At 34.6% G+C, this 17208-nt stretch overlaps 1 protein-coding gene across 7 annotated transcripts in view; it reads left to right on the top strand.

Moving 5' to 3' along the window:
• The window catches only part of LOC101891750 (high mobility group protein DSP1), a 55697-nt gene that overhangs the window by 2857 nt on the left and 35632 nt on the right, over positions 1-17208 (top strand). The window contains exons 1-2 of one of the 7 annotated variants that reach the window (XM_020036023.2): positions 12063-12128; positions 14996-16415. In XM_020036023.2, the coding sequence (XP_019891582.2) occupies positions 15657-16415 (759 nt within the window). In that variant the 5' untranslated portion in view covers positions 12063-12128; positions 14996-15656. Of the gene's footprint in view, positions 1-12062; positions 12205-12296; positions 12449-12633; positions 12757-14995; positions 16416-17208 lie in introns of those variants that run through there. The other 6 variants (XM_020036020.2, XM_059127312.1, XM_020036021.2 and 3 more) reach the window with 6 other exon arrangements.

The following is a 17208-nucleotide window of genomic DNA, read 5'->3' as shown; positions in this document are numbered from 1 at the left end:
AATGTGTCAATATTTATCCATTTTAGAAAGGAATGCCACGAATTGCCCTAAGAACCTAATTTTTCTTCAAATATTTAGAATAAGACACTTACCAAAATTTCTTCCCGCTTCCACTTTAATTAAATATTTAGACCAAATAAATAAGTATAAAATGGATAAAATTACAAGTAATGACAGACTTTCAAATTCTTGAGTTATTCGCCAGGCGCTACAGTACAGCAATGTTAAAAGGGGGTGCTTTGATGTAGCGTATTGCCGAACTTTATGTGAGGATCCTTCTACTGAGCATTTCATCGATCAATTTGAAGATAAGCTGGCAACGCTTTGAAGTAATTTTTCCATGTTTTTTTTTTAAAAATAGCCCACTGGACAGCCTAGATAGAGATTAGGTGTTATACAAATTTTCTAGACATTTTAATAGCCAAGAAGATACTAATAGAGCTTGCTTAAAGAAACTCTGGGGATCTGGAGATATTTTAGAATGAGTAAATACAGAGACTGTAATTTCAGAGTTTTTTTTTAATAATGTAATCATGGTAGAATTATGCAGGTAGTCGCATCGACACATCTTCTGTCTACGTTTTTTTGAAAAAGAAAAAACATTTTAAAAATTTTGAAATATCAATGTTCTCAAGCGTTGATGCATCTACCTGTATTCTTCTACCATGAATGTAACTAAGAATTGGGATATGTTTACATAAAGTATGTTTTAAATCCTTAAAACGGGAGTTTTACTAAAACTTCTTTAATGTAACCAAGAATTAATATTCCTTGTTTCACTCACACACACATGTGTTAATTTTTATTAAAATCTAAGCATTTTTGATTTGTTGGATCTTTAGTAATTTAAGTTTTGACCCCTACAAGTGCTATGTTCTGAACAAATTTGAAAAAAAAAATGAAACTCAAATGGTAAATAAGTTTTCACGTGTTTTTTAACGAAGTAAACAAATTAATTAATTAAAAATAAAAGAATGAAGTGATGAATTAAAAACAACGACAACGTCATAACGCAAATTAATCCCCCTCACCGAAGCAAGCAATAAAAAATCAATCGAATAACGTGTTTTAAACGAGTGAGTGTTCCCGGTCGCGTATCATCGTTCAATCACATTTTTCATTTCAATGCATTCTAATTAGGTACTTTTTTTTTTTTTTTTGCTAATCCCACTAAAAACAAAAGTGATTCATTCCTCATGAACCATAAATTGCCGCGTAAAATAAAAGAAAACACAATCAAACAGTCAACGAAAATTGCTATATTACATTGCTATTTTGTTGAAAACGACGACGACGACAAAAAAAAAAACAAAATCTATCAACCTAAACGATGATAAATTGCGTAATCTTTTCACCATATGCGACGAACAAGATTTTTTTTATTGCACTTCGTAGTTGTTCGTCTTTTGCGCTTTCGTCGTTATTAACTTTTTCCCCAATATTACGACGCAGTGCATACGAAATGGTACGCACACACACACACATAAGTCAGTACCACACATTTGTATATGATTCTCTTTTTTCTCAATTTTAACGTATCCACCTCTCTCTCTCTCCTTTGCGGTTTTGTTGCGTTGTTGTATACTTTTTATTTCTTGGCAAAATGTGAACTTTTCTTGGAATCAAAATCCCAAGCACATGTGATTCTGATTCCAAGTTTCTTTTGTTGTAGAAGGCATATTGTATTAATCTATTATCTATTTTCAATCATCAAAAATGTAGTTTTAACAATTTTCACATTTCAATGGAATGTCTTTTTTTACATAACGGTTGTAGCAGATGTTTTATTACCTTTGAAAAAATATTGATTTCTCTCCCTCTCTCTCAGTATCTGGGTGCCCCATTGCCATTCTCGTTTTGGCACCATTTTATACAAGAGCAAAATAGTGTTGACAATCAGGCGTGTTTTTTTTTAAATCCATAAAAAATAAATTATAAATGTGGAAGTTCATATTAATTCCTTTTCATTAATGAAATGAATAAATAAAATAGCTATATTGGAATCCAAGATTATTGTATCTAATACACCCTCCAGAATATTTTCGCGATAATATTCGGCATTTATACGATTAATACGAGCGGAGAGCAAACATCGGTCTCGTACCACGGTAACGAGCGATGGTACGAGACACAAAAGATTTATTTACATTTAAATGCTGGAGTGCTCTAACGATAGCCACTTGTGGTTTTCCAGCCAAATATAAAGAAATCACACTATCACGCTTGAATTTCATCACGAATAACTTTTTTTCTGGAAAATTCTCACCGAAATGCTTTTGAACGCTTTTGACCTGTCACGGGTATAATTTTAACAGCTGTTGGCCGAGTGGCTTAGAAATATCAGCAGTCTGAAGTTTGTTGCAGTTTTTCATCTCACCTTGTATAAAGGTGTTAAACCACTGGATTTTGTTTAAAATAATAATATCCATTACTCATACTGCAAATGAATCCCCTTAAAGTAGGTTAGCCTTACAAAAAGCTCTAACATAAACATGACATATTCATATAAGTGAATGTGTTCAACGTGATGAAACTCCCTTTCCTCCCTTTCATAATCGGTAATTAAATGTAACCTTTAAAAATAAACAAAAATACGATTCAAAATTTAAATATTTAATTTCCCCTCGTGTTTTTGACATTTTCATTTATTGCGTTTTTATTTATTTCACTAGTTGGCATCACTAATATCGTCGTGAACAGAGGGAAAAGTACACACCACACAACCAAAATTTGGCAGGCAGTTTGAGACGACATATTTTGTTATTGCTGTTTATATAGTGTGCTCTGTCTCGCGCTCTCATTCTCTCTTCCTCTTTCTCTGAGAGGAATGTTTCTCCCCTTGAATGTATATATCTCTATAAAACAGTGTTGCCGTTTGCAAAGCCCATTCAAAAACCCAATATACAGAAAAAACTTGTTTATAAACAAAAGAAAAAACAAAAAACAAGCAATTATATTAAAGATATGATGGAAAGTTGGCGCGCTTTTTTCTGTAGTCATTCAGAATGCATGGCATGGCTTCAGAGAGCTATAGAAAAAAAAGCATAAAAATACTTACCTACCTATTTGTTTATAAATTCAAAGAAAGAATGCAACAAAAAACACGAGACTTTAAATTTTGTGCTTTTCTAAAAATATTGGCGGGAAAAATTTGGTGATTTGGATAGCTAGGGTTTTAGGGGTTTGTAACGTTGTAGGTATCTTCCAAAGTATACTTCAGACCACATTCTGAACTCTCACTTTATTCGCCCCTTTCTAACGAGTTCTTTTTTTTGAATAGCCTTAGACAGATCACGTGCGCTGCCATGTTATTTTTGTTTCGCATTTTGAAAAGACCAATGACAGAACATTTACAAATCGTTTAATTTTATAATGAAATTTCCATTATGTGAGGAATTTGTTTCGTGTTTAACATATGGCATCTGTTTGTTTTGGTCTGTACCGAAATTTGGTCTATTATGGCTTGAATCAAAAGAGGAAGTTTCTTTTTCATTGTTGCATGGTAGAACTAAGAAGTTGAAGACATGCAATCGTATGTTTACAATTTTTTTTTTCAATTAATATGTTTGACATCTCATTGTCAAAATCTATATTCATAAATCCCTTGTATACACACAAAATCAGAGGTGGGAACTGTTTTTTATGCATTAAAATTTTAAAAGATAAATTACAGAAAATGCAGATCTGGGAATGCTAATTTGACGTCATGCAATCATATGTTTACATTTTTTCAAAATTATATATTTGAAATCTAATCAGAGATGGGAACCAGAAAATGCAGAGCTGGATATTATTATTAGAAGTGAGGTTATCATGATTTAATTGCACCATGGTTCTTTCCACTGTTTATGGCAAAAAGGAAGAAAGGAGTTTTCTATCCACCCAAAAATCACTTTATTTAGCAAACTTTACAGACATGTTAGTATAAAATCCCGAGGAATCCAATCTTTGGAAGAATCCGTACATTTTTTTTCGAAAATGGCAGAACTTTTTCTCAAATAAGCCACCTGTCAAAATTCAATTTTCGCTTTTTCAACCGCATTTCCAGTGAGAAAATGACAAAACATCTAAACTCTTCAACTTCCAGATTATGACTGATTAAAGAACATATATTTTCTCATGTACGTTAAAAGTACCGACAAAATCACACACTCGATTCCTCGTCCCCCTTCTACACATTCGTTTTTTTTTTTTTTTTTTTCATTTCTTAATTCCATTCCGGCTAAAAATCCAATAATACAAAACACCTTTGGCGTTGACGTCGTCTCTACGATGAAAAAAATGTCAACAAAATAATAGGAAATCACTGTGAATGATGACGGCGACGACAACGCGACGTATGCCTGCCGCCCTCTTAGTCTTCTCTTGGCCTCTTGCACTTCTTGACATGCTATTCCTCCACCTCCTCCAGCAGACTTTTCGTCAGACTGCTATGACTAATGTTAATAATACAAAATAGCAGAAAATAAAAATTGACGCAAATGCAGCAATGTTTTCTAAAGGGGGGATAATTTGTATGTACCTGTTGCATATTTATGTTGTGTACCCCACCATTTTTTTTATAACTCACGGCAACACACATACCCTCTTCACACGCGACAATCATCAGGCAGGCCGCGTTGAAAACAATATCCATAATATAGTACTTAAATCCTTTTTTTTGTTGTAAAACAGGTTTTGACATTCAGTAAATTAAAATAAAAAAATCTAAACCTCAACCAAATTCCGCATGGAACAAATTAAATCGTACCCTTAACACTTCATACAGAAAACTCTGCTGGAAAGGCAAACGCATTCACAGAGAGCCGGAGACATTGCCATTGACGCTCTCTCTCTCTCTCTCTGTGTTTCTTATATATAACAAACTGTTTATTTGCGCCACACATAACGCCATATTTCCCCTTAAAATATTTCTCTGCTCTGAGAGCATTATTTGTTCTCTCTCAGGGTTGGTTTTTTTTTTCTTCCAACTCTCAGCTGCTTATGTACATGGTATATCCACAAAAAAACCATGTCCCTTTTCTCTTCATGTTATGTACTGTGTATGTAGCAAAGAGGGTGAGGAAAACCGGTTTTTCAATTTTATATAAATGACAAGATGAAATACAACAACAAAAATAATACAAATCAGGCTCAATATATTGTATAAAATTTTAAGGCTATGTTGCCAAACTTCACTTTAAAAAGGCAATAAAAGGTTTCATGAAATGTGTGGCGCTGGCGGCCCTATAAAACAGGATAAATTTTAAAATAAATACTGGTTTTAAAAATGTCGATGAAATGAAATAAAAAATGTTTTTGTGTTTTCCTTTTTTTCTTGGCATGCATATCCACCACCCCACCCATGCAAGTGGGGTATGCATGCCAAGCCTTGTCGTCTATGTGCCCATAATTATTTGTTTTTTTTTTATTCTCTTAATTCGCACTAGTGCAGCAAAACAAAATATAAATAAGCAATGCGCCAAGCTGGCTAGCTTTTATACTACTGTTTGCTGACATAATTTGAATGAATGGATGATCGGCGGCGATTTTCTGGTGTTTGAGTCATGCACATACAAAACAAAAAAAAAAAAACAAAGCAACAACAAAAACAGAAATAACTGCAAATTGTGTTGATTGTTCGATAACTATTAAAATAATAGCTTAATGATGTTATGATGACGACAAGTGTGCTGTGCTGTGAATGGAAATGTCTAAAAAATTTTATGGACTTTGATGCGTTATCGTGTTTGAAAAAATAAAAACTGCAGGTGTGTTTGTTCGTAGATGTAGCTACAACAACAAATCGTTTGATAGGTATTTTACATTAAATCTGCATAACGTACATATGTTTTAATGCTCAAATTCGATTGCCTGTAAATATTCCAAGGTAAGCTTTTTTTATTAAAAGCTTCCATTTGGTCTAACAAAAAGTTCTAAATTTACTCGTTTTTTCCAGATTCTCCACATTTGGACATCTTTAAAGACTATTGTTTGATGTCTTCAAAGTTCCAATTTCCCGCAGGAACCTCTTACTCGTGGTACAATTATTTCAAAGTAGTCTCATTTCAAATAAGAATATCTAGCTTTGTATTTTTCTTTAATTTATATTGTGAAATTAAACTAATTTCTTAAAGGTTTCCATACCTGATCCCTGATTTGATTGATTTTGAAATGTTTCCAAAGGAATAATTTTGAAAAAAAATTTAAACATAGATTCTACCATGGTAAAATTAAGAAGAAGGTAAAGTTATTTCAAATAAGCATTCCCATCTCTGCATATGATTTTGCAATGATAAAAGCATTAAAGGGAAAGAATGAAAATTGAACTGTTGTGAGTGAACTGAAAAATATTCACTAAATGGGACAAGGAACTAATTCTAATTGAGAAAAATAACAATTTGCTCTGATCAAGAATCTGGGGCTCAATTGTTCTAGGAAAATATGAAATTAAAACTTTTATGAAGGGAGAAATATGTCACATGAAAAAAATTATAAAGAAAATATTTTACACTTAAAATTGTATACAGGGTGCGATAAAAAACTGTAACAAAGTCAAACGCCATAGTTTTTACATTTTTTTTTTTAATTTTATTGAATAAAAGCAAAAAATATCGGAAATAGCTTCAAATTTTAGAATAAGTTTAGATTTGTTCGAATTGGTCAATGAAACCGTCACACGCTGCCCGAATGTTGTTCTCTGCGGTATTGTGGCCCATTCCCGGCGAAGCGCTTGCTTGAGGTGATCGACACTTTGTTATTTTTTAGTGTCAACCTTGCTTTCCAAAATACTCCAGACACAATTGTCCAACGGATTGGTATCCGGAGATTTTGGTGGCCATTTTGGGCACTTGAAATGAAGCGATAATTTTAACAGCTGTCAGACGTTTGGCTTAGAAATGACAGCAGCCTGAAGTTGGTTACAGTTTTTTTCATCTCACCCTGCATACAACAAGATGGTGGGAGAGCTAAAGTGAAAGATTAGAAGATCAAGTTAATAGAACAAGTGAACTGAAATAGTTGAATCAAATGGAACTAGAAACTAGTTCTAAATGAGAAAAGGAATATTGATTGATGAGTCCTAATTTACAATTAGCAAGTCCACTTGTGTGTTGGAGAAAGGGAGCTAAATGGAATGATAATAGGAAAAAGTTTGCCGATTCTGGCAATAAATTTATCTTTTTTATTCTCTTTTTATAAAAATAATCAAAATATTGGCAGACAAACCAATAATGAAATCCGAAAATTTTTCCAAGTACATTGCCTTGTGATCAAAAAAAGTGATCAAAACAGGTCGATGAAAGTTGCCTAATATGTATCAGGACTTATAGAATGTTGAGAGGTGAGGGGGCTTAATTTTCCCACAATTTGGGTAACTACCAAAAATCCCACAGTTTAAATCAGAAGTAGGAATACCACCTACTCTACAAATAGTGTCTGCAATCATTGATGATTGTGTACCAAGGTACATTACTTTTTTTCTACCATGTTCCTACCTATCCTACAAGCAAAACAAAGTGTCCCCAAACTACCGGAATTGAAAAAAATCCTTCCTACTCCCCCTTTTATAAAAAAAAAACACCAGCTGATAATATTTCTTTGCTGTTTTTTGTTTCCTTCCGAAGGTAACTACCTTAATCTGCTATGCTCTCATTATTGTCATTTTATAATTCACCTATAGCTACATAATTAGGTCAATGTGCATATTTCTGGTTATATGTGTGTGTGTGCAAATGATTGCTCGCTTTTGCCTCTATTTTTGACAAAAACCACTCAACAACATAAAAGATAAGAAAAGAAATTTCAAAGTCATTGAACTTTTGCTAGATGGATGAACAAAACATGAAGTGGTGGTGCTGCAGTACAAATTCTTGGAAAGGTCGAGCAATTGTAAAAAACGAATAAAAATATAACAAAAGATTGTAAATACCTAACAACCAACAACAACAATACACAATGTGCTTAAGAGTCAGTAAGTCGTTCCCACAAACCTCCCCACTACCACCTCCTCTTGAAAATGTTATTCGTAGAGAACACAAAATGTAAAGGAAGTACAATGTTGTGGTGTTAAATGTTGTTCATTTTTTTTCTTCTTGTCTTCGTCTTCTGCTTTGTTTACTATAATCCCTTGCAATCAGCCAGCCAGACACACAGCACGGCACAGCACAGCATCATCATGAAGTCATAAAGTTATGATGATTGTGTTTCAAATGAAAAAATAATGTTTACTTTTGCAAGAATTCTAACGAAAAAACATCTGTTTGTCTGTCTGGCTGGCTGGCTGTAGCAGTAAAAAAGCCGCAAAACAAAAATCATAACAAACCAACACCACAACCATTGACGCCGTCATCATCATCATCGATATCATAACCTAGGCGCCGTCGCCGCTGCTGCCGTCGCCGCCATGTGTTGTGTTTAATCATTCATGAACTTCTGTGTGTGTTATGTCGATATTCCGTCAAAATTCGCGTTTTCCCAAACTCGGATTGTTTTTGTTGTTGTTTTTCTTGTTCGTTTTGTGAATGAAAGTGTGTGGCTATTTGTATTTTACTTCCTTATATTCAACACTTTGTTTATATTTCTAACAAAAAATATGTTTTTTTTTGGGAAAAGGGTTTGAGGTTTTTTTCCGAGTAGCTATTATTGTATTGCTGTATGTTTGTATAAGTGTGTAGCGTTGTTCACAACCTACATTGCTGCTGGCAGCTACTGTTTGTTGTTGTTCCGTCCGTATGCATGAACCGCATGAGCCATGCGGTTGCTATTTATAGACAATGTAGGTAAATTTTCAAGGCTAAATAATTGTGTAAAAAATGTTTTGCATCGTTTTTTGTGTTTGGCTTCTTCCTTTTTTCACTCCCCCCTATAGCAATATGCAGAAATAGGTAGTTTATTGTTGTAATAAACACAAACGGAAAGAAGCTTTTTTGTGTGTTCATTGGTAGCAATGGAAAAACATGAATATTTTTTTTTTCTATTTTGTTGAGAAAAACTTTGTTTTGCTTGTGCATGACATTTGGGGGTTATATTTATTGCCATCATATGCCAGTTGGCTTGGGTTCACAAACATTCCATGGCTTTGTATTCTTGTGTTTTGCAAAAATGGTATGTATGTACCTACCTCCTTCATAAAGGTCAACCATAGTACAACACCCTGTGCTTAAGTGAAATGTTGCCAGATTAAAAAATAATGAATATTTGGTTCCAATTGGGGCACCTCCTAAATACAATTGAGTTATATCATCACTAATGAGAGGATCGATCTTTTTGTATCCTTTCCCCTTGCCCACATTACTTTTTCCAAGAAGGAACTAGTTCCTTGTTCCATTTTGTTTATATGCATTTTTCATCAAAGAAAAAAAGAACCCAGTAGGTAATTAATGGGAAACAGGTACCCATATTGTTTCTGAATGCCATTTTAGAAAAATGTACGTAAGGAAAACGTTTTTTATTTGATATTTCATGAAATAGAGCGAGAATCAAGACTATCAGTCTTATCATCAAAAATCGTGAACTATTTCCGAAAGTTCCTTCTATTGAATAGGTTTTACACATAGGTATATGTTCTTTTCCAGAACTCTAAAGAATGTAAAAAATGTTACCGACTTCTCCTTTATGATATCGAAAAAATTGCAAAAATAGTAGGTCCTGGAACAACGAGAAGAAACTTTTACGCAATGTTTGAAATATTTTTGTATGAAATTTTTATAACTCGATTTATAATAGTGTAGTATGATAAGTATTTATAAGTTATTTATAAATAATTGGGTACTATATTAATACTATTAATTGGCCTTGGAGGCTTTAGTATTAAAAATGAGCTAAATAAATAAAGAAAGAAATGTTAACTAAACTATAACCTTTAATATAAAATATATTAAAAATATTACATAATTAGATAAGGTCTTAAATTGTTTTCACTAGTGTTTTTTGCCTAAATGCCCTTCCGATTTCGATGAACATCGCTATATTCTCGTATGAACATCATTATATCTCTTTTAAAATTGAATCAAATCGCATAAGTTGTAAATGATATGATCATTACAATCCATCCCATTTTCCCCAATCGCATTCTAACATTGCAACAATTGGCAACACTGGTTTGCGAAAGTCAAATAGCCCTCGTATTTTGTGTACTCTACCGGTCGATTTTTGTTCGTTGTGATTCTCTTTTATTGCTGCTGGTGCGCAAACATTATTTCTATTTGACACTTAACTTTTCGTACCCTTATTTTCATGACGCCAAGAAATGAAACAAAAAAAAAAAAAAACAATATTATTGTTTCATTTTTTTTGCATGCATTGATGGTGTCTACTAAATGCAAATAATAACAACACCTCCGTTGTCTTCTGATCTGAAACAGAAGAATCAACAAAGTTTAATAATTTCTTATGAAAAAAACGTCATTATCCATTTGATGACGAAAAATTTCTCGACACATGCATTCGAACATACATAAATGGCTGCGTTCGTTACGTACATACACACAAAGTATTATGTATAAGTTGCGTTGTTGTTGCAATCGCCATTGAGAAGGGCAATGAGCAAAGAGACAAGAGAGAAAAATCCCAAACACAAAAAACATTGTACAATAGCGTCAACGACGGACGGCGACTACAATACAATACCACATACGGACAACTGGCGGCGGCGACGGCAACCGAGGCGTCAACATATCATTGGGTATATACAAAAAAAACAGACATGAACACACACACTCACATATATGTGTGCATACATAAATAAATGGAATTTTCGTTGAAAACGGACGGCAACGAAGTTCAACATCATGAGAAGAACGAACCATCATCAATATACCACCAACCACAGTCAACCACACCACCACTGAGACGACGAAGACGGCGTTGTTTTTGTTTCGTCGTGTTTATGGTTTGTTGTTGATCCGTCTTATTCTTTTTGGTATGTGATGTTCTACGTTGCTCTGTGTTGCCATTTTTGGGTCTTTAATCGACCAAAAAAGTAGGACAAGAGTTTCTGTTGAACTGTCAAGTAAAACATAAATCCTTAAATTTTGGGGTTCTGTTTGTAGTACAGAGAATTCTTTCAGTTTTTTTATAAAGTAATATAAACACCAAAGAAAAACAATGATGAAAAACGAATTTATGTTAGGCAAGATTTCTTGCCGCAATTCCATGTCTGTTGGAGAGAGAGAGAGAGAGAAAAGGTGATTGGAAATGAAAAAATGCTTGCACTGTCACAATTTCTCTTGTGTTTTTTGACATAAAAGGCAGTGAAGAAAAATGCAAGAAGGAAGCAAGTACAATAGATAATGATAAAAATTACCACAATTAAGCTCGCCTGGTTTAAATCAAGACTTTTGTAGTAAACAAATTACCTCGTATCAAAAAAAAAAGAACGTTAAAAATACTGCAGAACATATTTTTTATGCAATTCACATTTTAAACCTTCATTTGTGTTTGAACATAAATTGTAGTATTGAACACAACTTTCAAATTTTCCCATATCTTCCAAAAATCCATAGTTCTATGCTAGCATTCTAGTGTATGAACCGAAATTTACGTTTTGACAAATAATGTCCTTATTTAATACACAAAAAGTATCCCCATTTAATGCACTGAAAGTCCCAACGACTCACTTTTTCTTTCACATGAAAGTTTTCGTCCCTGGCTCTCGAGTGAAAAAAAAATTACCCACGTAAATTTGGGTTAATTTGGCAACTCTGTTTATGCAGAACATCATAACGAAGCAAACGATTGTCAACGTCGATGACGTCAATGGCAATAATGACGTTGTTATGCTGTTGTTTTTGGCAGACATACCACAAACACACACACACACACATACATCCAAACATACAAAAATATTATTTTTCGCGCGCACATACACACAACCGCACACACACTCATTAAAATAGGGGAAAGGGAAGTTGACTGCGCTGCCAGCAGAGAGTTCATCCAATAACTAGCTAAAGCAAATACAAAACGCGCCGCATGATGGCATAGCATATAAGAAAAACATACTCCTCTGCCGACGTCGACGTTAGCCGCAAATGGATGGATGGTTTGGCTGGTTGGTATATGGATGGTAAAGGCAAACGTATTAGTGGCCAAGGGCTAGTAGTATAGCAGCAAGCAGCAGTAGTAGGCAGGCAAGCAATAAACATACGGTAAAGAAAACGTCGTTTGTTCGTTCGTTGGTTCGTTTACATTGCATTGTGTGAATAATATTATGTTGTGTGTATAGTGAGTGTAGTACTCTTGTTCTTCTTCTTCTTATTTGTTGTTCTGCTGCTTCTTCTTCTTCTGTTTCGTATTCCACTGCCTCTCCACATTGCCAACAACATGCAGCAGTGAGCAGCCATTGTGTTGTATTGTGTGTATTACAATAGATTGTGGATATACAACACACACTGTACTCTGGCTGGCTGGCTCTGTGCTCTGCTGTCTCTGTACTCAAAGAAAAAGAAGAAGCAGCAGCTGTGTAAAAGTAAAAAATCCCAAGCAAGGCAAGCACAAAAAACCAAAGAAGAAGTTCCTCTTTTGTGTCGTAAATTCAAAGCGCGCCCTATAATAATACAAAAAAAACCAACCGAAAAGAGGCAAAAAAAAGAAGAAAGCAGAAAAAAGTTTTCTTTCGTGTTATGGTTTGACGTGTGTGTGTGTTTTATCTTTTCCGAAAACAAAAAAAGTAGCAGCAGCAGGCAGCTACCGTGTATTGTATGATGATTTGTGTGTTGTTTAGTGCATAGAGAGGAGGAGTACAGTATAGAAATACGACGTAAACGAAGAAGAGAAGTGTGTATTATTATTATTATTACTACTGTTTGACATTGTCATCGGTTGTACGGTCGGGCTGCGCGAGGAGTGGAAAGGAGGAATACACCATACTTTGTATTTTAATACAAATGTGCTATGATGAGGAAAAATAGAAGGAACAACAAACAAATGTTGTAATGCAATGATGAGAACTTTTTTCCTCTTGGTTTTGCGGCGGGTGTGTGTCTGTGTGTATACGTTTGGTTGGGTGTCGTCGTCTGTGCAAATTTTTGGAATGTTGTGTCTGCCGTTCGTGTTTGTGTTTTTTTTTTTCTCGTCGGTATTCCTTACCTTTTGCTATTTTTCGTAATGTTTTTTTCCTTGCGTGTGAAACAAAGTCAAAACTTGAGAAACGAAAACAAGTAGATCACAGAGGATATGGAAATCATATTGGGATTGCCCTGCCTTTCCTACCATTTTTTTTTCAAAAAATCTTAAAGTGTCAAATTGTATGAGTGTGTGTGCCAAAGAGGAGGAATAAAAACCAAAAGTGCAACCAAACTTCCTCCCTCCCTCTCATCATCAGATGTCATTCAAGGATAATGTTATGGAATACCAGTTTTTATGTCATCATCACTTGGAATAAAAGTTTTATTTTTTTCTTAATGGAAAAAAAAAGAGATGAGGAGGACAAGACAGACACTAAAATACATATATTTTTTATATTTTCCTTTGGCCTGTTTTTTCTTCGCTTGGATGCATTGCTGCAACGAAAAGAACAAACAATTCGTTGACTTTTCTGTGTTAGCCATATAACCCTGGTTTTTCTTCTTCTCGCTGGTGGGTTAAGAGAGCAAAACAAAACGAACGAACTTTCACCGGCTATTCCGGGAATGAAAATTTTGTTTATTTGTATTTTCCCATTTTTTTTTATTTTGTGACGATTTCGAAATGTTTTCAATTTAGTTTCGTTAAAGTAAAATTAATTTGTTGTGGAAGATGAGAGGATTTTTCTTTCATATCATCTACCCGTAATTCCTGTCTTGTTGTTGTGGCGGTTTTGAGTCTTGACTTTTAAGTTGCCAATATAGCAACATACCATGTTCACACAGAGAAAGATTTCTTTAAGGATGGTCGGTGCTTTAGAAAGAGGCAAAAATATTCTCTTGCAACATTTTAGAAGATCTTGCATTTTCACTGGAATGCTTTGTAATTATGTGAAAAACTTTTCTATATTTCGAATGTAGTTTTCTCACCCAGAAGTTCCATCATATTGTGCCAAACTGTATCTACGTTACCATATAATGTTTACAGATGGTTAGGACAAGTTTTGTACATGACAATTCTTATTCTAAAATCTTTCGAAATTGCTTTTCTCTTTTACCGCGACTAAACCAAATATTGAATAAGTCAGCATTGTTTTTTATTTGACCATTTCAATGTTGTAGATGCTATACAACATAATTTTCCATACTTTTGGGCTGTGTTCAACAATAATTAAGTTCAATTTATTTATTTATTGTATTTTTTTTTTGGTTAAACGACTATTCTATCTCGTTGCTAAATTCATAGCAGCAACAAACCTAATTGATTTAATATTTTTTAAATTAAAGTGTCATTTAACTTTTCTAAATTTTCATTATATAGATAGTATGTTTACTGTTTGTAAGCAGCTATTCGGTTTGTCCCGCGAAATTCATGCGTAGGTTCTTTCATATAAAACCTTTCATCTCTGATAGCCAATGAGGCAATTTAAATATTTTGAGAATAATAACAACACTGTTCATTAAGTTACATTTATTCCATTTCCATTTATTCCTCTGTTTCATGTTTTTTCCCATTTACATTTTTTGTGCAATATATACACAACATATTTTTCTTCATATAAAACTCCCAATCCTTGTCCACACACCAGGTTACCTTTTTGGAAATGGCAACCCTACTTCTCATCATTGCAATTGAAAATAAATCCATTTATTTTCAATAAATTTAATCTTTCTATTATTCCTTTTCTACCATTTATTATCATCTGTCCGGACTGTTCATTTTGTACAGACGAACAACACAACATACACAGCTACCTAATTGTATATTTGCTTGTCTTTCTGCTTCTTCTTCTTCTTGTTAATAAAGGGAAGTTAGTCTAATGACGCATGTTAATTTTGACTCTCGCGTTTAAAATTTAATGAGGGCTCCTTTTTCTTCTTCCGGTTTTTGTGCTGTCAACAAAAGAAGATATCATTGAGTACATCTTTAATAATTGTGATATATTTTACAGAAAATCAATAAATAAATCATTACAAAAAATCAAACTAACAAATGTGTTGGTATAAACGAAGGGAATTGGTCTGGAATCGTGTAATAAACAGCAATAATATCAAAACAAGTATGCAAGAGAGATAACAAGAGAAATATATTGGGAGAGAGAGTGAGTGAGTAACTAAAATAATTGCGCGCGCGAATTATTGTAAACAACACATTGACAAACAACAAATGAAAAGAAAGCTAAAATAAAAAAAAAATTAAAGCCACGACGGAGTGCTGTAAACAAATCAAAAAGAATTAAACCACAACAACAACCAGAGTTTAACAACCTTTACCAATGCAAAGGGAAAAGAAATTTAGCATACATTTTTTACTTAAAAATATCAAAACGACAAAGTTGCTAACATTTCAGAATACTGCTTCGCAAACACAAGGAAGTACTACTCCTACGACGACTGATAAGTTTAGCAATAGCAAATTTAAATATTCTTTAAGTAAAAAGTAAATGAAAGTCACGGTTAAAAGTTAACTAACAAATAGTGAAAACTTATTATTTACCTTCCCACTCCCCCCCAAACAAAATCAAACCAAGATTCTTCTCCTTTGATCGAATCTTGGATACAATAACGTAAGTCTTCAGTAGAATACACCACAATTGGCTAAAACAACAAAACATGTCAGAACATAGCGCTTGGGGTCAACGCCAAGCGACTGCGGCCGAGGCTGCCTTATGGTGGCCCGGTGCTCTCGCTGCGGCAGCCACACAACACCAACAACAACAACAGCAACAACAACAACAAACAATTGATCAGCAAACTCTTCAACATTATCAGCAACAATTGGTTGCCCAGCAACAACAACAGGCCGCTGCCGCAGCCGCTGCTGTCCAGCAACAACAACAATTGCAACAACAGCAGCAGCAGCAACAGCAGCACCAACAACAAGTTGTCGTCCAACAGAATCAACAGCAAGCCCATCAAAATAATGCCAACACCACTTCTGGTGTTGGTACCCAACAGCTTTTCACATACAAAATGGCCAGTAGTTTTCCCAATCCAGCCACAACAATGGCCCAAGTTGTTGCCACCTCCAATGCAGCCGGTACACCCGCCTACGACTATCGTCTAAACATGGCCCAGGCAGCAGCTGCCGCCGCAGTACCCGGTTCACAGTGGTGGTATTCAGCTGCCAATCAGGGACAAATCGATGCCAATACAGCCGCCCAATTGCAACAGCAACAACAGCAGCAGCAACAACAACAACAGCAGGCGCAACAGCAGCAGCAACAGCAACAACAGCAGCAACAGCAAGCGCAACAGCAGGCGCAACAACAGGCGCAACAGCAGCAGGCCCAACAGCATCAACAGCAACAACAGCAATTGCAGCAAGCGCAACAGCAGGCGCAACAGCAACAACAGCAGCAACAGAATGCGGTAAGTACAAACACCAAACAAAACAATCTTCATATATCATCTTTTGATCCTTTATGTTTACTGTTGTTCTCCTGTCCATTGTGTTGTTTGAAGATCAATTTCTTTGCAATATCTATATACATACATACATATCACCTCACCATTTCCGCAGATGTCCTTTTTACACACTATACATATACTCTATTGTATATTTGAGCGCACACAAACCAAAGAATAACAAGATCTGCTGCTCGTCTTCCGCGCAAAAAAATGGAAACATCCAATAAATGTGTAATTTTAGTTTTTGGATCAGAACACGAAAGGAGCTTGTCGAAAGAAACCAGAGTTATTCACTATTAAATTCTAAAATCTCCAAAATGTTAAATTCGTGCCTCATCGCGAGAATAACTTTTCGAAACACCAATGCTGATCCTATTCCATATAATATCTTTGAGGTATACAAGGGGATTGTAATATATCCATATTACCTCGCCCCCGCTTGTGGGAAAATTTAATGTACCACCTGAATATGGCCTTTGTGGGTTTCTTTTTTGGAGAGACCAATAATGATGATGGATCTTATGAGCCAAGGTTCTAATTTGCTCAAGGGAAGAAAAAGAATGGCTAATTCAACTGAAAATGTCGACTTACACGAAACGCTAAAATGGAAATTGTCATTCAATTCCTATTTTTAATAATAATCTGAGATGAATAAGTGCTCGATTCTAGGCCATCTAACTCTTATGAAGACAGCCTCTCCACTAAGAGATCGGTTTGTGCACTTTATTCTAACTGGAAATTAGGTTGTTTCTTG

This window comes from Musca domestica, unplaced genomic scaffold, assembly GCF_030504385.1.
Source record: "Musca domestica strain aabys unplaced genomic scaffold, Musca_domestica.polishedcontigs.V.1.1 44, whole genome shotgun sequence".
Classification (NCBI taxonomy): Eukaryota; Metazoa; Arthropoda; class Insecta; order Diptera; family Muscidae; genus Musca; species Musca domestica.
This window is presented reverse-complemented; position numbering and strand designations above follow the sequence as displayed.